The sequence below is a fragment of the Mytilus trossulus genome, chromosome 9 (assembly GCF_036588685.1).
Source record: "Mytilus trossulus isolate FHL-02 chromosome 9, PNRI_Mtr1.1.1.hap1, whole genome shotgun sequence".
Taxonomy (NCBI): domain Eukaryota; kingdom Metazoa; phylum Mollusca; class Bivalvia; order Mytilida; family Mytilidae; genus Mytilus; species Mytilus trossulus.
Window position 1 is genome coordinate 11,556,899 of NC_086381.1, and position 27,216 is coordinate 11,584,114.

The 27,216-nt window shown below is 32.1% G+C and overlaps 1 protein-coding gene and 1 pseudogene across 2 annotated transcripts in view; both read right to left on the reverse strand.

Moving 5' to 3' along the window:
• Positions 1 to 27,216, reverse strand: part of LOC134684301 (putative ammonium transporter 1) — a 110,460-nt pseudogene that overhangs the window by 16,862 nt on the left and 66,382 nt on the right.
• Positions 13,367 to 27,216, reverse strand: part of LOC134685111 (uncharacterized) — a 51,499-nt gene continuing 37,649 nt past the window's right edge. Inside the window, exons 18-24 of one of the 2 annotated variants that reach the window (XM_063544556.1) lie at positions 25,969 to 26,013; positions 25,374 to 25,445; positions 24,641 to 24,685; positions 22,057 to 22,128; positions 20,603 to 20,713; positions 18,323 to 18,409; positions 13,367 to 17,559 (exon numbers count right to left, since the gene is read on the reverse strand). In XM_063544556.1, the coding sequence (XP_063400626.1) occupies positions 17,333 to 17,559; positions 18,323 to 18,409; positions 20,603 to 20,713; positions 22,057 to 22,128; positions 24,641 to 24,685; positions 25,374 to 25,445; positions 25,969 to 26,013 (659 nt within the window). In that variant the 3' untranslated portion in view covers positions 13,367 to 17,332. The remainder of the gene's footprint in view (positions 17,560 to 18,322; positions 18,410 to 20,602; positions 20,714 to 22,056; positions 22,129 to 24,640; positions 24,686 to 25,373; positions 25,446 to 25,968; positions 26,014 to 27,216) is intronic. The other variant, XM_063544557.1, reaches the window with a different exon arrangement.

Below are 27,216 nucleotides of genomic sequence, written 5' to 3' on the forward strand. Positions count from 1 at the left end.
TTGCTGAATTAAAGAAAAATGAATTTATAGACACAAGTAAATCATACTTATGAAGTCTTCTCCATAATACAATATAAAGTTACAATAATAGTATGATATAATGGACATGCATATACAACAATATTATTCTAGCTTTCATAGGTGAACAAAGAGGAGAGAAAGTAAAAAGAGAAAAATAAAGTTTGAAAAATCTTATACTTCTGTGACGATGACTTGTGGATCGATGACAACGATGACGTTCTTTGTCAGCAATAATAACGCTCTATCAAGGCATAAGAAATCTTTTTGACCTTTTTATGTAATTTTGAACATGTTTGAAAATTTGAATATTTTGTTCGTTCGAAAGTTCCAAGTGACCGCAAATTAATAGTTTTGTTTCTAAAACAAAGTTTTAAGATAGCCAGTTAAGGTTATGGAATAAGGTATTTCTACATAATGTGTATTTTGCGCAAACGAAGAAGTCATGGTAGACATCCTTCCTGACTATGCAGTATGGGCTTTGCTCATTGTTGAAGGCTGTACGGTTACAGTTATAGTTGTTAATGTCTGTGTCATTTTGGTCTTTGGTGGATAGTTGTCTCATTGGCAATACAACAAAAGTTTTTAACGACCTTGACTGGCTATACAGCCCTTGCACGGTCGGTTAATTGGCAATCATACCATATCTTCTGTTTTATATGACCTCATCGATTTGCTCAATGTAGATAGTATATACTGCTTGCACTGTGAATATTTATGTATATATACTGTAATAGTTTTTCTTTCGTCTGATACAGAATACCCCATATCTTTTCTTTTTCATACCTATCTGTTTATTATGTTCCCGGGATTATGTCAATCATACATTGTTGCAATACCGAAATGCTTGTACTTTGTCACAGAAAAAACTGAAATTAATTTCCTTCTAATCGAAGTAAAAAATACAAATGTACCCTTTAACATTTGAAATGTTGAAGACAAAATTGCTCTATATCTGGCGAACATTTGAAATTTAAACCCCTTTAAGATGTGATGTACGGCATTTCATTTTATCATTGGTAATGAACCATATCTGACAGAGAAGAAATATTCATAATTCTCAGAAAGTTTTCGTAAATATTGTTAGATACCAATATAAATCGTGCCAACAATCAAGACAACAGAGACAAACAGAGAAAAAATATGAAAATGAATAGATATGACTTAAGTGTTAGCATGTTCAGGGAGACGGCCATCAATTTACAAAAAAATAATTGATGTTTTAAGGAAATGTAGAGATCCCCACAGGTTTTCAACAAGGGTAGAATTCAAAACCTTGAATATGAAAGCCTCGAAATCCATGATACTTTTTCTGTGCGGTAGTTATATCTACATAATCCAATCATGTACACGACATATATATAATACATGCATATTCATACATGTATATTTATATATTGGGAATTTATTTTTGTTTCCAAACAGAATTATAAGGTTATGTATAAGTGCCTCCGTTCACTGCACAATTGTAAATTATCTTCCTAAAGACAAGCAAAAATAAATGGCACAAGTTCACGTAGTCATATAAAAGTCGTATAATTTACGTTATCGAACAAAAATCAGAAATACGGAGTATTATATGTGAATGGTTAGGAAATCCGTTTCCCCTACATGTTTTAAAAGTCAAAGAAAAATGTTTTCCCTTATACAAAAGTTTTAAGAACCAGCTTTGTGTAACCTATAGACAAATTCGACTGTATATAAGAAAGTTAATATGTTTATTCTGATTTGAAATCATATTTTAAAACTTTTTTTAGTAATTGAGAACCTACCTTGTTTAGACAGCAACCAATTGATTTTCGGGGGGGGGGGGGGGGGGGGGGGGTATGGTTTTTTTTTGGAAAAAAAGTTTGTTACCAGAATTTGATGAAAAATATAATTTGTTTTGGAGCCTGAGAATAAAAAAAATGTTTGTTTCACCACTATATGTAATGCTAAAATTGATTTTTTTTTTCGGTTTGTCGCTAAAAAATAGATTGTTCTTCGACGAAGGAAAAAAAACAATAGCCCCCCCCCCCCCTTCCGGAAAATCAAATGGTTGCTGCCTTAAGGGTAATATGTGAAATGTTGCATGATCCCTCAAAATGACAGCAAGCGCAGTTTTCCGGACGATTTTCATTTGTACACTGCTAAAAACTGTCAGGTCCTGGCCATGGTATATTTTGAACAATATTCTTTTACTGATTTTTACTAAAAAAAAATTCTCTGTGAGTGCCATTGCAAGAAATAGTTTTGCTCGTCATATGAAAAAAATCTCAACAAAATGTTCCCGTTTGAACTGTACTAGAAAAAAGTTGCATGTGAAACAGATGAAGACGTATTCTGACAGAATTACAAGTACCGGTCATCCCTCTTGTGTATCCATATGATAAAACATTTAAAGTTATTGATTTAATTCAAATCCATCGCACATACGGTACACATTGCAGTCCGAAAAATAAAGGACTTCATTCCTATCAAACACCTTTTTAATTGTTTACCAGTATATTTCTTTTAGTTTTGGGTAAAATTGTAAAGGAAATAATACTATCAAGACGTCCTTCCATAAATCTTTTTTTTCTGTTCTGAATTTGAAGAAATGACTACTTTTCGTGCAATCGAAATGCTGCATGGACATATTTTGTTTCATATTATTAGAAATATTTTCAATATCATCGGTATTAAACTTGATTATCGACACATGAAAGTTTGTCAGCATTGTCAATCTGTTTAACGTTGAAGTACCAATAGTTCGGTCACTTACTCAATTAAGTTTGTCGATAACGTGGCTAATTTTGACGGTAAAGAAACTTCAATTCGATCACTTCTCTGTTACGGGCTGTATATATAAACCATGGTGTGTATGGTTGTCCTGCGAGAGAACGTTCTGTGCTGGTGATTCGGTCCTGACGGGTGCTGGTGATCAATGAAAAAATGTAAACAAAGACGAAAATGATGATTTTTTACGTTTTCAATCATAAAAAATAGAAGAAAACAGTTGAGATTTTTCAATTTTGTTTCTTATGAGTTCATATGTAAACCATTAAAAAGTTGACCCTCTAAACTGTTTCAGTAAGCGTAACACAAAAATGCTCATTTTCAGAAAATCTAGAACTGAAAAAATAAAACAAAAATGCTCATAGAGTCCGCTTTCTATACCGCAATCCACACGACAAAACTATTTTGTGAAAAAACATTGCAATTTATTAAAATGTAGCATTTTCTCAATTTATTTATGTCCTCATACTGTGCTGGTGGGTCCTGATACGGTGCTGGTGATTTTGGATAAGAAGTTGGTCATATTTGAAAAAAATGTTACAAAATCAATAAAATTGGGCAGATAATTGTTGTCAATAGGATCTATGACTCCTATTTTAGCTCTTGTGCATCCATTTGGCTGTTTAATATGTGTTTTCAAATGATCGTAACTTGTATTACATAATTACATAAAAGGGCAACATCTTTCGTCCAATATCAGATAACAATATATAGTATCTAAAATAAGAATAGTTTTATTAAGATATTAAATTCCCCTTACATTGATGCTTCAACAATGATCAAAGCCCATGCCGCATAGACATGTTTGTTAGCGCTCCGCACACCCCTCCCCACTTCCACCCAACCAATCCTCCTCATATCTCCTTCATTGTTACAGTGGTGTACCAACACAACAATTTATCACATAAAATATTAACACAAAGACACACATTATTGAACAACGAATGCTCGCAGGTACTGAAAGCTAGTTCAAAGCCGCATTTTCAACTAATAGATAAACCATGTTCTCATATACAAAAATTCCAATCGTGTCGATTAAAAAAGTCTCAAAACTTAAGTTCACATTTTAATGTTTGATGAAGCAGAACTTTAAAAGTGCGCAGTGAATCTTGTGCTCACAACAGTTATTGTCATAATTATGTTTACATAAGACTTATAAAGGAATTAAGAAGGTACCAATAAATATTTTACAGTTCAATTTAATGATCATGATTGAATGGAAGGAAATGGTACGGAAGTTTACATAGGTCAAAAAGAAATTGATAGTATTTTTTGGCGAAAGACTTGAACGCTTCTTTGCATTATATAGTACAGCTCTTCTATAAAAGCTTGCAAAAAAAAAACTTTGATTGACTTGCTTGCTATGTTTGCTTGGATGTTTTCAGGCAATAGGTAGGCGGAGTTTCAATACATACTGGGATTTGATTGGACAAATACAAACTGACAGGAATTGAAGTTAATGTTTATTGTCCAAACAAATTCTAGTATATTAGTCCATCAGCTAGTTCTCAAAAGCGCTCTAGTTAAGGAGTTTGTGTTACACCCCAGGGTACCGCGATTTTTTTGGATAGAATTCAACTTCATTATCTTATTGATAAAATACAAGGTGTTAGACTAAAAAAAAAGTGTCCAAAAGAGGTTTAAAAACGTCCCTTTCAATGGTCCCCTCATTTAGCAATCACGACTAAGTAATTTTTAATTATTTTTTTTTTATATAAAGCGACTTAAAAAAAATAAAGTATAGATGTAAACAACTAAAACAGATACAAAACTATCATATTTGATGTTACTTTGAAGATTTTTTGTTTTAAAAAAAAGTTTTTTTTACATTACAAACAATCCGATTTTTTGGGTTAAAATTAAGGCATATTTTTTCCTTTCATAAAGAAGTTCGTTATACATTTACCCGTTTTAGTTAATTAAACTTTAGAATTAATCATTATACAATGTTTCAATCATTTGCAGTATTTATATATCGTCTAAAATATGAAATATTTCATAAAATATATGTACGTGCAAATACTCGTTAAATTACGGAAATCATCAAATTACCGTCTTTGATTCAGTATACAACATGTACAATGCATTCCCACATACGCATTATCAATTTGTAACTGAAAACACACATTTAAATGTCGATTTATGATGTTTTGGTGAGACAAATTATTTTATAAAGTGAATTTGTAACAAAATATTACTGAAAAAGTACAAATTAAGGTGGGTTTTTTTGCGTTCAGAAAAGGTGCACTCTATCGAACTCAATAAAAGTGTGCCTGATTACATTTTGTGTTTTAGCTATGTAGTGATTGACTTAAGATTATTAAGTCATTCAATCGACAAACATCGCTTTGAATAAAGGTCAAATAGTCAGTTATGAGAATTGGCCATACTTTTTACGTTCTTAGGTTTCTAAGAGATACAAAAAAAAAAATGGCTTTTTTGTTTCCAGTTTAAATAAAGATTCTGTTAAGCGTTGGTTGTTAAATGTACATGAAATTGTTATCAGAGGTAACAAAGTTATAATTTAGTATGCCAGACGCGCGTTTCGTCTACATAAGACTCATCAGTGACTCTCATATCAAAATATTAGTAAAGCCAAACAAGTACAAATTTGAAGAGCATTGAGAATCCAAAATTCCAAAAAGTTGTGCCAAATACGGCTAAGGTAGTATATGTCTGGGATAAGAACATCCTTAGTTTTTCGAACAAATCAAAGTTTTATAAACAGGAAATTTATATAAATGACCACATTATTGATATTCATTTCATCACAGATTGTTGGTGATACCCTCGGGGACGAAACGCCCACCAGCAGTGGAAAGAGCTTAAATATCCTTAAAATTCGAGATTTGGTAGGAATGGGTACCCCTGAAACATCCGCACAAAAAGAACTTTAAAAAACTCGAATGAAGCGAGACAAAACTGATGTTATGAAATTGTTTCAGACACTGCAAAGCTGGCCAAATCCATTTGAAACATATGAGCAGTTATATGGCTTGTTCTCGGGTTCTGTTGCTTCTTCGGAATTTATGTGCAACCTTCTAAACGCGTATGAATAGGGAAAGTTTGCTTCAAAAATTTTCATTAATGAACGGCTTATACAAAAGTCAACCGATATCTTCAAAACAATTAAAAGATTATCATTGCTTACATTTAAAAAAAAGGAAATAAAAGACAAGCAGTTAATGGCTGATTAGAACAACAAAACATTGAGGCAGATGGAAAAAAAATGTCGCCTGCTTGTCATAGCCCAGACAAGATAGTTGGTTGCGCAAAGGGCTCTCCAGTTTGAATTAGGTCCTCTTCCAATGTATCTTGCAAACTTTGATGGTACACATGTAATGAAAAATTAAAATCTGTCCTGAGTGGTCTTTTAGAAAATGGTCATTCCTTAGGAAAGCATGTGGATATTTGATAACATAGCAGTTATTCAACCCATTACTAGGATACCAATCACTTTTTTTTATTTGGCAATTGTTATTTTAAAAACCATCCTTTTAGTATCGAAAAGAGGTCCCGCATTGATTGTGTCACTGATTAGTATTCCCCAATATCCATTAAAAAATTAAAACAGCAGGTCCTTGGGAGGGCAAATCATTACGATAAGTTCTTGACCATCACAATCGTGTTCTTAGGAATGGAAGAAATGTTTGTTAGTTGGGGAAAACAAAGTTGCTCTTGTTGAATTCTTTGGTTCGGAAAAGAGTTAATAATCCTATAGACTTACACTTGAATGTATTGATTTATTTGTATCCAATGGAAGTATGTGCCACAAAATAAATGTTGGAAATGAAATAGCGTAGAATGGTTTTATCTTAATATAATCGAACATGAAGAAGCCGATTACAAAATGTTTCGTAACGCAAAAATATGCATCTGACAAAAGTTAAGACTCCATTGGTCTAAAACCTTCTGACATTGATGTGGAAGTATTGGCTTACTATTTTCACAGTTGCATATCAATTCTAACACTGTTAGACTGATGAGAATGTTTGTAGAAAACTGCCAGGATTTTACGGCAGTACAGGTTGTGATTCAGTAAGTGTTTTGTCTGGTAAAGGAAAAAAAGCAAAGTATTCGGCTTTTTGACACGTTATGTGTTTTCGGAAGGTCTATTCCATCGTGGTGAAATCTTTAAAGAGGTTGACGAAGAGTTGGCAAATCACTCGAGAGGTTTTCGTGTCTATATATGGCTACGAAATTAAAAATATCGATGAATAAAGATCAGAACGTTTTGAAATGCAACCAAAAAAAGATTTATTGTCATCTACTGCCACCAACAAAAGATGCAATGTTATTCGAGCACATTAAACAAGCCAACTTTCAGACGAAGATTTGGAAATCTGCTCTTAAACACAACACTGGTCTGTTGCTAAACAACTATAGTTGTATTGTTTAAAACGATTTGATCAGTATCAATTGGCTAGACCAACCACCAGCGTTAGATGCTTTAATAATTCTGAAGTGCTGTTCATTTTAAGCTGGTTGTGCCAACAACAGATGTTCATGTGTTCAACAAGGTTTATCATGAACAAATACCTGTATGTAAATGCTCGAAAGGTTGTAGATATAAGGATTATCAAAACGTTGATATTGCTAACGATGACGACGAATATGATGGAAATGATGATAATGATAATTCGGTAGATGCAGGTGATCAAACTGATGATGATTCTATGGATTGGCCTTTTGCGTGACCTTAAAATGTAGTGATTCGGTTGTTAAAAAAATTAAAAAGATAGAGATCTAGAAACCCTGACAGTTTTGTGTGTTTTAATATGTAAGTTATTTCATGAATATGATGTACAAATTTGTGACAGAATCGTGCATTTCTGGTTGCCTATGTATGTGTCTGTCGTTGATTCTATGTTTTTGTTTCTTATCTTTAAATGGGTTTTTTCAACAGCCTTTACATTGTAGTTACATTATGCTCTATGTTTCAATATAAAAAAATATACCATTTTATCAAGGAAATTAGTACTTTTGCTTCTTTTCATTGAAAATCATGAATTTTGGAAATTACCCTCCCCCTTTTTTCTTGGTCCTCTACGATTTAAAAATTAATTGAAAATTAGCCTGCGTTTTAATAAGATATGATCTGTTCCATTTAATTAAAAAGAATAGTACTGAATTATTGGTTATTTTTACATTTTTCTGTAAATATGTGCAAAACAAAATTTTTGATATACCCTTAAATAAGTCCCCTTTTAACCCCTTTTGGACACTTTTTCAAAAGTCTAACACCTCATAAAATATTCTTCATATATTACTCTTTAAATTTATACCAAAAAATTGCGGTACCCTGGGGTGTAACACAGAATTGAAATTTTGCCCTACCAGCTGATGGACTATATAGTAAACAGACTACTTACCTGTCGTGTACAAACATCCAAACAATCTTAGCAAGCAATTTGATCAATGGTTTGCTTTGCATATATTAATAGAAGAGCTGTAAATTCTAAAAAAAAATCTTGTTGTCGTAGATGGTTAAATCCTCAACAAAATCTCAATAACTTTGTTGGAACGAATAAAGGTTTTAAATCAAATTTTCGAGGACTTTCTAGCTTCCACCCTGACGAGGCATGTTAGCTGTTCGTATGCTGTTGCACCTGACGCACGGACACTTTCACATTTCCATCTTCTTTTCTGCAATATTTTACCCAGCTCATACTTGACAGGATTGTTATCCTAGTAAAAGGTGTAACCAATGAATTGAACACAAGTTAAAAATTCCACAGTACTATATATAATTCATTTTATGTGTCAATTTGTTCGAAAAAAGTCGAAAAGAAGAGAGTTTTTTTAATGTCATGTCGCTTTCTAGATCTATGCTTAGCATTTATTTCAGATGAAATGGATTCCTCACCCTGGTGACCCTGCTGCCTTTCATAACTTTATCCGTATACATATATTAATAAATAAACAAAAGGCTGCAACTGGTATTTTTGTATTTAAAATGATTCGTTGTAACGAGAATATTTGTGGTGAATGGAAACTGTGAGGTTCAAAATCTTAAATTGCTTATAAATGTTGCTGGACCCAGTTTCGTTATCTGATCTGAATTTTCTGAAATGTGCAAGGTAATTGGACATTGGCCTTTTGATTTTTTTTACTCGGTAAGTTTTGCCCTAATTGCTTGAACTTTTGCAATATTAAAGCCGATTTCAATGAGTGTGTAGACAAACGGAATATCTTTAGTTATCTTGCTTGCTGAATAGAAAAGTCATTGTTAGGTTATGTAAACTACCCTACTTTAAGAGTATACTTGTCCGACAAATGACACATCTTTTTGTCTGTAGGACCAGGCAACTTCGAAAGGAGGGTAGTATATCTTACCTAACAATGACTTCACGATTTAGCTAACAAGCAAGCAAACCAAAGATATTACCTTTGCCTACATACTCAATGGAATCGGCTGTAACTAAAAACTCGAATACATTTTAACAGACAGTGGTCATGTTTGTTGATGAATATTGTTTTTCCTAGATTCACTCTTGAAAAATCATTTGGTAACATTTGGTCAAGTAATTTCAGAAAAGATCTTTTTGTAATTGCGGACGCCAAGACAATACATGAACCTCACACGACTCCTCGACACAGGTGAGTTTATATATGATCTTATAGCGATTCGGGTTAATAACCAGTTGAAATTAAGCCAGTTTTGTGTGTGTGTAGATTTGTATTGTTTTAAACTGTTATGACCTTTTAAAGTTAAATGTATGCGTTTAATCTAAGAATTTCTTTTTTAAACTTATATACTTGTTTTATACTCAATTGGTAGTATGAAGCTACGAGATATTTTAATTTTTGAAATTAAAGGCACAATTAACAAAGCAAACGGTAGTTTGAAATACTTTTAAATAGATCTTTAAGGATAATGTACCCTTGTGTTGATCCCATGCTGAACATAACAAAAATCTCTGTACAAAGGTTATCTCGTCTTCATTCTCTGACATATTCTAGTCTGCCCTTTCATAAAATAGTGATTTTTTTTAGTGTTCTATCGAACTTTCTAAAACAAATACCTGATAACCGTTCAGACAAAAAAAATTATGCTGAAAAAATCTTACAGATACAGCAAGTGATTCTTATTAGTTATAGTTATAAGATACATTTTTCTTTTGAAATACAACTTTTCAATCTTACGGTAAACTATTCCAAGCTTAAAACTTTCACTGTAACCTCGCTCTAACTTATCCCCCCCCCCCCCAAAAAAAACCCCAAACAAACAAAGCCGCAATACTATTGTCAGTCTTATAGTCAGCACTAACTTGTTCACAAACAAACGTGTTTTAAGCTGCTAAAGACATATGATTCAAACGCTGAGAAAGTCCTTTGTTCTATATTTTTGCTCTCCATTTTTATGCAAAACCTTTTACATTTTTATTTTATTGGTTATTTTTGAAGGTCGTACGATGACGTATAGTTGTTAACACATTCTTCCTTTGGTTTCTTATGGAAATTTGTCCATTGACAACAAACATACCACCTCATCTACTTTATATAAGTATTGTATAAATTACAACGTATTTTGGTGATCTTGCAAAATGATCGTAATCCCGAAAATGGTAAACATATTTTCTGATCGTAAAAGGGGACAAGAAGGGTTCCATTAACAGGCCAATAAATAAGATTACCGGTAATTTAAAGAAAATATAAAAAAATAGGGGTATTTTTTCTCTCATAATAACAGTACACAGATTCACAACAATGTCAATTTCAAGAAAGCAGACAACAGTTAATTAGTCAATAACAGTACAGCATCAATGATCTTGAATATATGCCACTTTTACCTGAAATATAAGAGCACAGAACCAGGACATAGGAGCACAGAACCAGGACCGTTTTTCTTATCACCAGCACAGCGTCAGGACAATTCCGTTTAACGAACTTGCACGACTTTTGCAAGATAATATTGTTGTAATATACTTTGCATGGTACTTATGACGCATCAGAGAAAAATTAAGCAACAAAACAGTCGTTTTATTGCCGTTCTGGTACAATGTAAACAAACCCACCAGCACCTGACAGGACCAAATCACCAGCACAGAACGTTCTCTCGCAGGACAGCCATACCCACCGTGTAAACACCGTAAGATGGTGACAAGGGAACGTCACCATTTAAAAATGGATAATTAACGATAGGAAATATATGTTAACAAAATTATGAAATAGTGTGGCCGAATCGACTTCGGCCGAAATTACTATGGTGAACTGGTACTGTGGCCGAAACGTCTAGAAAGCGACCATGACAAATATTTGTTTTACTACGGGAATATTTTTCCCGGTAAAATTCTCCAGATATCTGGTTTTAAATGTATGAATTTTTAAACATTCTTTATCAACATGTTAGAAGGTGTGAATTTTGTCTTGACAAGAACAATTTCAATGTTTAATTTTTCCAAAGAAAAAATTCATAATATACGTCACCCTTCAAAAATGCTTCTTTAAACTGTTCGTTGTGCAGACTTCGAATCTTTTAATTCCAGTAGAATGTCCTTATCATTCAAGTCTACAAATATTTTCTGGGCAGAAGCAGATGACAGACAACAAATAATCAGCGTACTTAAAATGTGCCATCGCTGTTAATAAGGATTATTTTTTAAAATAGTGTCTATATGCATCAAGATACTAACCACGTTGGTTCCCGACATTGAAAAAAATACGCTACAAGCCGAGTGACAGTGCAAGAAAATGTCACACGGTTTCAAAGGGTGATCGACTAAAATGTCTAATTTCTCTTATCCAATAAAAATCATGGAAATCCAAATTAACATAAAATAATAAAGTCAATTGTTGCAGGATCTGCTTCGCTTCTATTGATATAAAGCAACGATATAGATTTCAAACAAACAAAATATGCAGAAGCCATGAGCAATGATGAGGTTTTCTCCACAACAATAGCACAGTTACTTCTCATTCACCAGGGAAAATTGCCTTCCATTTATCGGGAACCAACTTGGTACAGAGGATAATTTTCTGTCCTAGAAACTCTAACATGTCTAAAGATAGATCTGAGTGCATCGTCAACAATGGACACTCTCCAACATTGTGGACTAAATAAGAATTCATGACAAAAATATCTTTTTTTTTTTTATCTTGTATTGCTGATCATTTAGTCTGTTTACAGTTTCTCTCTTCTTTCGTTTTTGCCCAAAACACAAAAAATGGTAAAAAAAATATGTGAGGGCAATCTAAAGAATCGACCAATGATTTCGGCAAAATTTGATTTATTTGTATATCTTGTCTTGCTGAAAATTTTTGCATCAAAAAGTGTCTATCTAGCTTTTATAATTTTCAAGATATAATCGGCAAAAATGCGAAAATTGGTAAAAATTGCCATTAAAGAGCAAGTTATTCCAATAAGGAGTCGACTGACTATTTCAGCAAAGCTGACTTATTTGTAGACCTTTTTTGCTGATCATTTTGTTTATTAAAGTTTCTATCTATCTGTTATAGTTTTTAAGATATTAGATAAAAAAAAAGGTAAATAAAAAAATCGTCATTAAAGAGCAATAACTCCAATAAGGAATAAACCGACAATTTCAACCATTTGACTTATTTGTAGATCTTGTCTTGTTGATCATTTTTGCTTATTTAAGTTCTATAATCCTGGTACTTTTGATAACTATATATTATAGTTTTTGAGATACATGAATAAGATAAAAAAGCAATAAATTGATAAATCATCAAAGGGCAACAACTCCAATAAAGAGTCATCAGAAAATAATGACCATGATGACCTATTTGTAGATCTTGACTTGCTGATCATTTTTGCAGTTAAAGAGTCTATCTATTATAGTTTTCAAGATATTAGGCAAAAATGAAAAAAAAAGTTAAAATTCTTAATTTAAGGGCAATAACTCCTAAGGAATTCGTCTGACAGTTTCAATGTAAGTGGACAATAGGTATATCTCAACTTTTTTTAACATTTCTGACCCGTCATATTTCCTCTATGCATAGTGGTTTTCAAAATAAAAGGCAAAACTTACATTTGATCTCTATGTTCTATTTTTAGTCATGTCAGCCATGTTGGTTGGCAGGCAGGGTCATCCAACACATTTTTTAAACTGTATATCCCAATGATCCAAGTGGCCATATTTGATCAAATTTGGTATAGCAGTTTCAGATAGAAAATTTCGGTAAAATTTAACAGAAGACAACAATAACAGAGGACAGACACCAAGTGTTAAGAAAAGCTCACTTGGCCCTTTGGGCCTGGTGAGCTCAAAATGACTAACTTCACCTAGCAAAATGAAAATGTAATATTCTTCTTTATAAAACCCTCAACCATTACTAACTTAGAAACTGAAGTGTAGATCCAATTTGTTCTTTCTTTAAAAAATCCAGAAGGATCATTTAACTAGAATAAAAGTTACTATACAAAGAAACAACTGTGTCTTTTAACAGCCAGGCATGACAATCGTTCACCATCATACACTAATTTCAACAGATACTCATGAAATACAGTATTTGCAAATGTGGTAGTTTCCTATAGGATATAACCCCTATTAAGCTATTCCTCTTGAATACACAATAATCAGAAGTAAATAATTACTGTAATAACAAATTTAAAAGAAGAAACATAAGAGTAATTTTGATATTTATTAACCAATGATGTGTACATGGTAGTTTATTAATTGTAAAGAAGGTACCTTTTGGGGGGTCAAAATGGCCCTGTTTTGAAACTATGGCCTTATTACCTGAAACTTTGTAATTTAAAAAGTAAAATAAATCTATAAAATTTATATTTTGTCAACAATTTGTAAATTATTTTTATTTGCCTCTACACTATGTTGAGAGCTTTGAAGTAGCAAAATATTTGAAAACAACCAAATATGACATAGTGCATGCATCACCCAAAGAGATATTTTTACAGAAAGTTGATCTAGTCACAGTCTATCTTAATTTAAATTTGAGTCAAAGCTGTACACTATATTGATTCAGCCAACTTATCACTTAAAATATTTCAATTTTTTTACAAATTTACAGAGCTAAGTACACCCCAAACTGTACCTTCTTCTTTGACAGTAGTGTAATGAACAAAAAGTGTAGATAAACATACTTTTTTGAAATTTTTATTTCAACTTGCTTTAACTAAGAACACATCAAAAGCAGTCTGATTAGTCCTAACATTCCAGAAACCATAGTAAGGCTAAAATATTTCTGTATCACTCACCCTATATCAAAGCTTTTTGCTGTAAAAGTCTAAAATAACCATTTATTGTAGCAAATTTTATTTACTGAGTTTACAAGAGGCTTACTTATAGTGCTGCATTGCTTATCAAAATTTTTGTGTCATCATTGCTGCTGCTTGTCAGGAAAACATTTGGATTTGTATTTTCAGAGGTAAACAATTTTTGAATTAAGCCAATGAGAATCGATAATTGCTACTGATCAGCACAAATTCGAGAATCCATGTATCAAAACTTTCATAAATCAATCCTGTCAAGTTTGATTCACTGTGGCCAAGTAGCTTCAGATAAAAGAAGGAACATCTAATTAACCATTGCAAACTTTTGAAACACTATTCCATGCCTGTTGCCTATTCAGCACTAACTGTGGAATATTGTATATCACACATTATATACATTCAAAACCTTTATAGATATCAACATATTTAAAGTTTGTTTCCAAATGGTCTAGTGGTTTCAGAAAAGAAAGTAACAAGAATATTTGTCCATCTGACACCCCACCCTTTTAAGGTTTTTTTAATTGAACTTTTGTTAATTTTACCTCTATGTTCAATTTATGACATGGCAGCCATGTTGGTTTGCGTACAGTGTCATCCTATATAGTTTTGAAAGTAGACACCCTAAGGATGATCCAGACAAACTTTGATTCCAATTGGGACAGTGGTTTCAAAGGAGAAGATTCAAATATTAAAAGTTAATGGACAGATGACAGACGCTAAGTGATGGCAAAAGCCAGCTGAGCTAAATACAGTGTATACACATATATTTTGTATGCATGGTATTAATGTTTATAACATAATAGAAAATTAATCAAAAATAATTTGTAGTGTAAAGTTATCTTAAATATATTTAAGAAGCTGAACTACAGGTAAAATAAAGAAATCTATAGTTCATCAACATTATTCATTGATAGTCTATAATTATTAACACACACAAAACATCCCATGTTGCCTCAGAAGAAAATAATTGAAAAAACAGACGATAAAAACTAGAGCTCTCTGAAACAACAGCAAATCCCTTTTAGGCTGAAATAAAATATTGTGTGTTCTGATTACAAAACAAAATAAAGGTCAATATTTTTTTTAAATTTTAACTGAAACATTGTGATTGCTAAATGATGTAATACATATGCATGTCAATTCAAAGAATCCATTGAAATAAGTCCTCAGTGGTTTTTTTTAATATTGAAGACTGGTTTGGTAGTGTATGATTTAACTGAAAGATTATACAAAAGTGTATATAATAAAGAGCACCAGTTTATTTTATAATCTTAAGTAAAACCTTTGGTGTCTGGGGTAAAAATCAGGGTCTGTTGTATATAAAACAGAAACACAATATTTGTTTGTTGCCTTAAATCATTTCTGAATAATCCAATAACAGTGTTGACATTTATTAGCATTCATAAATACCTCATGTATGAATCTTAACCCAAACTTAAGGGCATACGATACAGTTTTGATCCCACGGTGATTTGTTTACGAAAATTGGCATACAAACTTTTTTTCACATTTTCAATTCAAATATGTAATAAAAAATATACCTTCATGTGCTACTTTAAGAGATAGGATCGAAATTTTAGACATTTACTCAAAATTTCGTTTTTTTGGACATTTCTATCCATTGGATAGACATACCTAACTTTTTTGTTTCAAAAGATAAACACAAGCGGATTTTTGTAAAATCATTTGGGGGAAATCTTCTTTACATAAGTATACTATAAATTTGTATAACAATTCTTTGGAAATAATTAATTGTTATCAAAGTTTAATGATTTTAAATTAGAGGCTCTCAAGAGCCTGTGTCGCTCACCTTAGTCTTTGTGCATAATAACCAATGGACACAGATAAATTCATGACAAAATTGTGTTTTGGTGATCATGTGTTTGTAGATCTTATTTTAATGAACATTCTTGTTGCTACAATTATCTCTATCTATAATGAACTTGGCCAAGTAATTAAAGTGTAAAATATTTTCTAAATATTTACAAAAATTTATGAAAATTGTTCAAAAATGACTATAAAGGGCAATTACTCCTTATTGCTGTTTACAGTTTATCTCTATCTATGATAATATTCAAGATAATAACCAAAAACTGCAAAATTTTCTTAAAATTACTAATTTGGGGGCAGCAACCCAACAAGGGGTTGTCCAATTTGTCTAAAAATTTCAGGGCAGATAGATCTTGACCTAATAGACAATTTACCTTTGTCAGATTTGTCAGGTTATAAGCCAAAATCTACATTTTACCCCTATGTTCTATTTTTAGCCATGGTGGCCATCTTGGTTAGTTGGCAGGGTCACGCCACACATTTTTAAAACTAAATACCCCAATGATTATTGTGGCCAAGTTTGGTTAAATTTGGCCCAGTTGTTTCAGAGGAGAAGATTTTTGTTAAATTTTACAGACGCCGGACACCAAGTGATGCGAATAAATATAAACTGCTTTTTTTTGCTGTATATTTATCTAATTTAAAAAAATTTCATCAGTGACTTTTCATAAAAATTGGTACAAATAATCTTCATACTGAATCAAACCTAATGTCATTTAAAAAAAGAGGGGTCCATGAACTCATTTTAAAGTGAATTCAGTCTAAAATAAAAAAAAATAAAAAAAAATGCATCTTTCCCGATATGTCAAAGTTTGACATCGCCAAAAATAACATTTTACCTTAGCAACATCATTACCTCCCCTGTAACTGTATCATATGCCCTTAATCAAAGTCTAAACTCTGAAAATTAGAAACTCAATTGAGCCTATTTTGCTCACCTGGCTACAAACTACCAGTTTTGTATTCTCAGTGAAGAATTAAAAAAAAAAAACTGACCAGTTGGTCCTTTTTATTTAAGTTAGATTTCCTATGGGCTCAAAGGGAACCTATGTGCTGATATAGCTACCATGTATGCTGCATGGCAATAATGAAATGATTATACTTTTGTATATTTAATGAATAATTACATCTGACAGCCATATTCTTCATCTGATTGGAACAAAATAATAATTTTTATATAAAGAACCTGCCATACATTATTTATGCAGAGGTTGGTTAAGATGAATCTGATCATTATAAAATGAAACATCTTTGTAGAGGGTCTTCAAATGATGATACATATAAAGTGATTTGGCCTTAGAGTTTCAGATGAGATTTAATTTGAAAACTGACCAATCAGCATCAAGGTTTGACTTTAGCAACATTTAGTGGCTATGCTTTTAATCCAATAAGATTTTTTTTTATAAAGTACCTTCCATATTCTATTCCTGCAAAGTTTTATTCAAATTATCTCAGTTGTTTCAGAGGAAATGATCAAATGTGAATTTAAAATATTAATGTTTTACTATTACAATTGTTAATACTGTAACTAAATCATTCCCCCCCCAGTAGTCGTTTAGCACTCCTCATCTTCTGTTGAGCTACTGCCCAGATTTGGTGCTTTACATTCAACCATTTTAAACAGGCAATGCATTTATATCTTTTTTGCAGCTTTTGAACTTCACTTTTTTTTGGAGGTTTTTTTTCACATATGGCTTTATTAACTAAAATCACCAAAGCCTCCTTTTCCTCGTTTGTCCATTTCCTCTTAGATGTTTGTTCTGTAATAAATCAAAATCATATATTTAGGTATCTTGTTACTGTAAAAACTGTGCATTAATTTTTTTTATCCAGAATATATCCTTTATGAAGCCCAAATTTGATAATTACTACTGTTAAAATACTTTTATTCCTTGGATACCAATTTTTGCGGTTTTCGTAGGTGGTTTATCCATGAACTTAAGTATCCAGCGAAATATAAAAGTAGTGTGGAAATCAAGACATGGAATATCCCATATGTAGGACTAAACCCGTAAATACATGTATGAGCATATAACATAGAGGTTACATCCAATACAAGCACCTCCTTTATTGACAAATTGTTTATTGTTACATTTTAAATATCTGATTTGAATATTTAGTTTGTCAAATCCTGAGCTCCATGTTTCCTAGGCCTAAATTTGGTTGGAATTCAGACAATTTTGTTATTTTTCAACAAAATCTCTATTTTTTTGTCTATTTGGGTTCAGTTGTAAAGATTAAGGTTTTTTAAAAAAGAGAAGCTACACAAAAAAAGTTCTATTTCACTTTCTTACATGTGTTTTCATCCACTTTAAACCATTGTTATCATACCAAACTTACTCCTTTAATGTTCTATGAAATATGGTTCATGTGACATCAATTTTCAGGCAGATGCATCTTCAGACTAAGAGGGTTGTAGGTCAATTAGTTTTCAGAGAACTGCCTGTGGATATGCAAGTGGATCTCAAAAGAACTCCTAACTTGTTGAAGTTAACTAAATATCTAATGAATCTATTCACTTACTTTCAGATTTTTTCCTAGCTACATTAGGCTCACTGTCTGAATCACTGTCACTCTCTAGTGAAAGTTTGTTTTTCTTCATTGTCCTACCTAAATGACAAAAAAATATAACTTGTAATGTAACATTGCTGAACTGAAAGATGGAAATGCTTTGTATAAGTCACCAGCTTTTACCAGATAACACATTATTTATAACTGTTCACTTGCTACACTAATATTTAAATTACATGCCAGGTCAAAAACTGAGTCATCATTTTGTTACTTTTTTAATCAAAATTAGTCTGATTTACCAGAAATATATTACATATAAGAAACAAGGTTTAATGAGACAAATACATGGGGAATGTATCCCCGTGTGGACACAGATGATGCCCCCGCTAGCAAACAATGTTATAATGGGACACAACACAAGAACGGTAAAAGCAACGCTACCTATATTTGTACTTGATATGAGTTTTCGAGTAATAAGCATTGTTTATAAGTTTCATAATATTTTGTTGAGGCAAACTTTAGAGAATGGAAAGGATAAATTCAGCAATTTTTTCCATTTGTAAAGGGGCATAACTTAAGAACAGTATATGTGATGCCACAAAATTCAAATTAAATCTGTGTTTTGTAGTAATAAGCATTATGAATAAGTTTCATTACATTTGGTTGAGGCAAACTTAAGTAAGAGAACAGAAATGAAAAGATCAGCAATTTGTTCATTTTTTTTTCAAGCTCGATCTGTGTTTTGTGGTAATAAGCAATGTGAATAAATTTCATAACATTTGGTTGAGGCAAACCAAAGTTAGAGAACGGAAACCAACTTGGGACATACGTACAGATGGACAATTTTAATTTCCCACATATTTACTTTGAAATTTTTTGAAAATAAACTAGAATTCAGTTATTGGGATAGCAGATAATCCCCACCCTCTTTTTATCCAAAAAATTTAATGAATATATGACTTGGAAATGGTAAATGTGAAATCATTGAAAACTGAAATTAACCTTTGATTTTTTATGAGTTCAATACATTCCCTTAAAGATTTCCAAGACGGTTTTGAAAAAAACAAGAGTGCACACGCTGAAATGTAACCGGCTTTTATTAACCAGGATTGATTCTATGTTTATAGTCCTAAAAATAAAGTTTTACTACAAGTTTCACATTTTAAAACTAAAAATTATAAAGATCCATGAAAATGAGGTCCTGGTCAGATAAATTAAGCCAGACAGACATGTACACCTTACAATTGTTCCATACACGAAATATAGTTGACCTATTGCTTATAGTTTCTTATAAACAGACCAAAACACAGAAATTTGACAGTGACAGATGAACAAGGAAAATGAGGTAAAGAACAAATGACACCTGCCAGACAGACATGTACACCTTACAATCATTCCACAACCAAATATAGTTGACCAATTGCTTATAGTATTAGAAAAATAGACAACAAAAACACAAAAACTTAACATTCACCACTGAACTATGAAAATGAGGTCAAGGACAGGTGACACCTGCCAGACAAACATGTACACCTTACAATCGTTCCTTGCACCAAATATGGTTGACCGATTGCTAATAGAATTTCTGAAAAATAGACCAAAACACAAAAACTTAACATTAACCAAGGAACAGTGAAAATGAGGTCAAGGTCAGATGAAACCTGCCAGACTGACATGTACACCTTACAATCATTCCTTACAACAAAAATGTGACAAACTGCTTACAGTATTTGAGAAACCAACCTAATTACATAACTTCAACCTTGATCACTGACCCATGAGTTGAGGTCGAGGTCAGACGAATCATATCTGACGGTCATGTAGACCTTGCAAGGAATTATTTACCAAATAAAGTTATCTTATTAATCACCATCTCACTATAAGTGAGAAATTTACTTAACAAAAATCTAAACTTTTTTTCAAGCAGTCACTGAACCATGAGAATGAGGTCAAGGACAATGGACTTATGACAAACAGAAACTTTGAAAAATAAGGTATCTGCATACAAGATATGAAGCATTCAGGTCTCTTACCGTCTGAAATATAAACCTTTATACAAATAGTTTACCCTGCCACCGCTAGGTAGTAATATCTATGTCTCATCCTCGCAGTCGAGACAAAAACCTCTGTCTCACAATGGGGACATTTGTTCAGATGAGGTCCTGCCAGTTTTGGTTTCATTCGACCCAACGGTTTTTAGAAGAAGTTGTTTACATGTGATGTCAATGATGTTGATAGATGCAAAGTGATGACAATAGCTCACTTGGCCTGGTGAGCTAAAAATGAACATACCTATATCAAAATCTGGATCCTCATCAGAGTCAGCAAAATTAAAGGCCTCCTTGTAATTTTTAGAATCAAGCCTTCTTTTAGGTCTTACTGTAACAATAGGTTTCACTGTAACTGAAAAAAATGCAGTATATAACATTGTATAAAGCCTCCACTCTACATGTGGGGTATGAAAATTGGTCAAACCTCAAATCAATGGGTTGCACAAAATGTTTCTCAAACAATGGAGGATGGAATATTATTAAGATTTGAATATATACAAATACAAAAATTTTAAAAAGTTACTTTTGCAATATATTTGTTTCAAATAAATACCTCTTGAAAATATCACTAACAAACTAATTTCCAGAGTAGGAAGGAATAGGTAAAAACTTGATAAATTTTCCAAAGTAAACATTTTTTTAAAGTTCAAATGTCTGGGTTGAAAACTTAACAGGTCAGTTTATAACATTAAATAAGTATCACCTGCATACATTTTTTTCTTAAAATGATTAAGTTCCCTAGTCAGGAATTAAAGCAGAAATATTTCCACAACATTTCAATAATGTGAGCTGTATAACAGCTATATGTGTGCAAATATTAATTCAAGGATGAAAGATCATGATTGAAAAAGATATATGATTACACAAAATTGATATACTCTGATGAAAGTTTCGTGAAAAATAATAATTTTTTTGTGACTGTTTGTTAAAGGGACACAAGCGTAAGATATGAAAAAAATCTTAAGTTTGATTTTTTTCTGTTCAATCAATAATGAAAGTGAAATAGTGAAATAACAATTCGCTATTTGCAGCCAAAAAGGTACAATTTTGTCAAATTACGCTAAGAAACATTGATAATTAGTTATTCACTTGCAAGTGAATGAGTCCACCTCTTTAAATCAATATTCATGTGAACTTCAATTTAACCCATAGCTAAAGATTGACAACGCATGCATTGAACGTGTACTGGTTATTTAAAGAAAAAGAATGTCAACAATGAAAGTGAAACTACAGTAAATCATTTGATTACTAATTCGATGCACATAAAATCATTCTTATACGGTTAAAAACAATGAGAAACATCTATTTTTAATCTATAAAATATAATCAAACAGACCTATAAAAATCCAATTGCATGTGTTGGTTTAATCTATTTATATCTATATTTATGTTTACATCGCTTATATGGTCATCTGAGGTCAAATCGATAGTTAATTTGATGGCGTCTAGACTAAAATACACACGAACCGAACCGATATATTATCTACCCCATGCTCTGTAAATTGTTTATTTTAGACTTTTGATAGTTTGGATAAATGTTTGACATTGTTATAAATCAAATATGAGAATTTGAGTCAAATCGGTGACCATGAATTTGACAGCTAGTGCCCCTTGAAAAAGAATTATAGTGACCTAAATGCATGAAATATTTATGAATAAGCTGTGCCAATATAAAAATGTACATCAAATATTTACCAGATGCAGCTTTTGACGGCAGAATAATATCGGTACTCTTTGTATGGGTTAAATCAGCATCATCATTTTGAGCTGAAGAAAAAGATTGTATTAATGATATGAACTACAGTGTACTGATCTATTAATTATTCACATGAATAGCGGCATTCTGTACTGCCACTTGACGATAACTACACAGTCAAATGAAAATGAAACTGTGATGTAGATATACAATGACATTTTATGTATTCATGGACAAATCGTGACACTTTCCCAATTACCTTACTAAAAACAGGCAATGGTAAAAATCATCAAGTTATAAGACTTTGGGGTGCAAATGAGGTCAAGGTCTGATGACATATATCAAGACGACCATGTGCACCTTCATGACCTTCCCTGTAAATAACATATAAAAATAAAGTGCTCTGCTGGGTGCAATTTGATACGACCACAGAGGTCAAACACTGAACAGTTGGTACAGCACTGAATTCAAATTGTGATTAAATATTTGACACAGCATAGGTTTCTGACATAGAATGAATGTGGTCTATGAACTCAATTTTTTTTTAATTTACCTTTTCAAATCATATCATTATTATTTGCTTTTATATATAAATCAGAAATAACCAATTTAAAATTGAAAATTTTGAAGAAAAAACAAGGAAAAAAATCCCCATTCAAATTTTTTGAATCCCTTCATGATTCATCACCACCCACAAATTCAATCCCACCCTTCCCTTTAAGTTACAATGTATGGTGCCTTGCAGTACAATTTCAGAGAGATCTGTACACTTGAACACAAGTTATTGACTGGAAACTAGAAAAAATGATTGTTTTTTTGCCCCCAAATTCCTAAACGTTTAAGGCAATTACCCCCAAATTCAAACCCAGCTTTCTCTTTGTGATATGGAACCTTGTAGTACAATTTCAGAAAGATCTATACACTTACACACAAGTAAATGTCATGAAACTAGAACAATGCTTGTTTTTTTGCCCCTTTTTGGTCCCTAATTCCTAAAATTTGAGGCAAATACCCAAAAATCAATCCCAGCTTTCCATTTGTGGTATGGTACCTTGCAGTAAAACTTCAGAGATCCATACACTTAAACACAAATTGTCTGGAAATGAGAAAAATGCCTATTTTTGGCCCCCTTATTCCTAAACTTTTTGGGCAATTACCCCCAAACTAAATTCCAGCTTTCTCTTTGGGATATGGAACCTTGTAGTACAATTTCTGAAAGATCCATAGACTTACACACAAGTTATTGTCATGAAACTAAAAAAATGCTTGTTTTTTGTTCCTTTTTTTTTGTCCCTAATTCCTAAAATTTTGAGGCTATTACCCCCAAAATATATCCCAGCCTTCCCTTTGTGGTATGGTACCTTGCAGTACAATTTCAGAGAGATCCATACACTTGACCACAAGTTATTGTCAGGAAACTAGAAAAATGCTTATTTTTGGCCCCTTTTTCCTTAACGTTTCAGGCAATAACCCCCAAACTCAATAGCAGCTTTCCCTTTGTGATATAGAACTTTGTAGTACAATTTCAGAAAGATCAATAGACTTACACACAAGTTATTGTCCTGAAACTAGAAAAATGCTTATTTTTTGGCCCTTCTTTTGGCCCCTTATTCCTAAAATTTTGAGGCAATAACCCCCAAAATCAATCCCAGCATTCCCTTTGCGATATTGAACTTTGTGGTACAATGTCAAAGAGATCCATTCACTAATACACAAGTTTTGTCTGGAATTTACAAGAATGATTATTTTTTTACCCCTTTTTGGCTCCTAATTCCTAAAATTTCAAAGGAGATCAATTCACTTTAACTAAAGTTAGAGTGTGAAAATCATGTGTCTTAAAAGGACAACGACAACAACGAAGCCAACGTCATACCAATATACAATTGCAAAATTTGTTTGTGGTTATATAAAAAAGCTAATATTGGCCATTTTTTCCTTAACTGTTGGTACCATAACCTCCAAAATCAATCCAACCTTCCTTTTGTGGTATTGCACTTTGTGGTAAAATTTCCTAGAGATCCATTCACCTAAACTAAAGTTAGAGTGCGAAAACTAATGTGTCTTCGGACGACGACCCCAGACGACAACAACTCCAACGTCATACCAATTAAAATGTTTCATTAAGATTAGTCTTGTAACTTCAGATGAGATCAACCCACATAATTTCCCAAGATGGTGCATAGGGGATTCTGTCTTTTCAACAGATTGTCATGGAGGAGGATAATCAAATATTTTCAAATGTGATATCTTAAACCATGAAAATCAAAATATTTTTTTAGATGCTTGACATATTTGAAGCATAATCTAAGAATTTGATGTTTTGGACTAAAATGATAATGTTTAAACTTGTCTCCCGGTACAGACTAGTGCATGTAACTTTGTAACTATCAAATTAAATATTCATTTTTTTTTATTTGGAAAAGGAAAAATGCAGAGAAAACAATCCCTTGAAATATTTGGAAATAACCATTAAATCAAAGGAACAGTGTTTATATTACTTTTTTCATCTTAACCTGAATGGCAATTTTCCCTCAATAAAATATTGGAACTTAAAATGTGAATACCCTATAAAATTTATCATACCAAATGTCCTCTCTAATTCTTCGTCATCACCAACATTGGGCAGACCTGAAACAAAAACATATAAGGTAAACAAAGATAATATGCCTCCCATCCCATATTTTCCTCCTACAAGTGATACAAGATTTAATGATATTTTACTTTTTTTCTTACTGAAAATGAACCACTTTATTGTAATTACAAATATAGTTAAAAGTGTTTCAATACTGAAGTCATATATGCATACTGTAAATTTAGAAATTATTTTGAGGTTTTTATTATTGCGAATAATGTGACTGTGTGAGTATCACAATAATAAGAGCTCGCATTCTGATATCAGATATCTAATACAGATATCTAAATGCAGATTTTCTGAAAATCGTTATAATTAATCTTGTATTTTTTTCCATTCTTCAAAAATTGCAATAATTTCTGCATTTACAGTACTTTTGTTAAAGGCTGACCAGGAGTCATGAATGAAGATTACTAGTCATTAGATTAAGTGCAATACATGAAAATTACTTAAGTTTTTATGACATTTGGTCCACATAGGTAACAGAAAGTTTTGGTAACCAAAAAAGTAATTTAAACCTATCAAGTAAATTTTATTCCTTTACCAAGTCAGACTATCTAGCAAATATGTTCTTCTTTACTGTTTGTCATTGTATAAGTTATTAAAAAGAATTATAGTGACCTAAATGCATGAAATATTTATGAATAAGCTGTGCCAATATAAAAATGTACATCAAATATTTACCAGATGCAGCTTTTGACGGCAGAATAATATCGGTACTCTTTGTATGGGTTAAATCAGCATCATCATTTTGAGCTGAAGAACAAGATTGTATTAATTATATGAACTACAGTGTACTGATCTATTAATTATTCACATGAATAGCGGCATTCTGTACTGCCACTTGAAGATAACCACACAGTCAAATGAAAATGAAAGGGGATTCTTTATTTTCAACAGATTGTCATGGAGGACAATAATCAAATATTTTCAAATGTGATATCTCAAACAATGGAAATCAAAATATTTTTTTAGATGCTTGACATATTTGAAGCATAAGCTAAGAATTTGATATTTTGGACTAAAATTATAATTTTTAAACTTGTCTCCCAGTACAGACTAGTGCATGTAACTTTGTAACTATCAAATTAAATATTCATTTTTTTTTATTTGGAAAAGGAAAAATGCAGAGTATACAATCCCTTGAAATATTTGGAAATAACCATTACATCAAAGGAACAGTGTTTATATTACTTTTTTCAACTAAACCTGAATGGCAATTTTCCCTCAATAAAATATTGGAACTTAAAATGTGAATACCCTATAAAATTTATCATACCAAATGTCCTCTCTAATTCTTCGTCATCACCAACATTGGGCAGACCTGAAACAAAAACATATAAGGTAAACAAAGATAATATGCCTCCCATCCCATATTTTCCTCCTACAAGTGATACAAGATTTAATGATATTTTACATTTTTTCTTACTCAAATGAACCGCTTTATTGTAATTACAAATATAGTTAAAAGTGTTTCAATACTGAAGTCATATATGCATACTGTAAATTTAGAAATTATTTTGAGGTTTTTATTATTGCGAATAATGTGACTGTGTGAGTATCACAATAATAAGAGCTCGCAATCTGTTATAAAAAAAATTTGTAATTGTCAGATCACAAGTTATTTTGGTACCAAATAAGGTAGTCCTTGGTGAAATGGTAGCTGAAATATTTGTGTTTAAATAAAAGTTAATACTGACATTGCTGCCACTGGAAAATCAATTTGTATGTCCAGCCTTTTGGCACTAGTGAAATAAACAAACTTTAACCTAACCGCATTTGTGTGCCTGTCCCAAGTCAGGAGCCTCTGGCCTTTGTTAGTCTTGTATGGTTTTTAATTTCAGTTCATTTATATGTTTTGGAGTTTAGTGTGACATCCATTTTCACTGACTTAGTACACAATTTTATTTAGGGGCCAGCTGAGGACCACCTACGGGTACGAGATTCTCTCGCTGCGTTGAAAACCCATTGGTGGCCTTTGGCTGTTGTCTGCTCTTTGGTCAGGTTGTTGTCTCTTTGACATATTCCCCATTTCCATTATCAATTTTATTTTAAATGTTTGGTACACCTTTTGTTATGTTGTCGACTAGTTATCAGAATACTGTATCAAATGTTGACTTGCAGAGTGTGAAAGAATCACGTGCCTGTCAGATTGATTGATATATAGTTGGTGTTTAAAGCCACATTTCAGCAGGAAAACTAGCAATCCTGGTTGATTAAGATATGAGTCAAAAGTACCTGCCACAAGCAGGGTTTTAACTCATAACCTCAGTGTTGGCAGGCTAGTGATAACTGCTGATGAACAACTTAGACCACTTGGCCATAATGAGGCCCCCATCTATCTGTCAGACCAAAGCAGGAAAATCTACAAAATGGTCAGTAAAATTCAGAAATAGCATGCTCTTTGTGCCTAAATTTTTTTTTAATTCAAGCTGTTAAATCTATTTAAACCGACCAGCTGGTTTCATGAAGGACCAGCAATTCAAAGTTCAAACTAGTCATTATGTCCAATGGGAAATCCTACTTA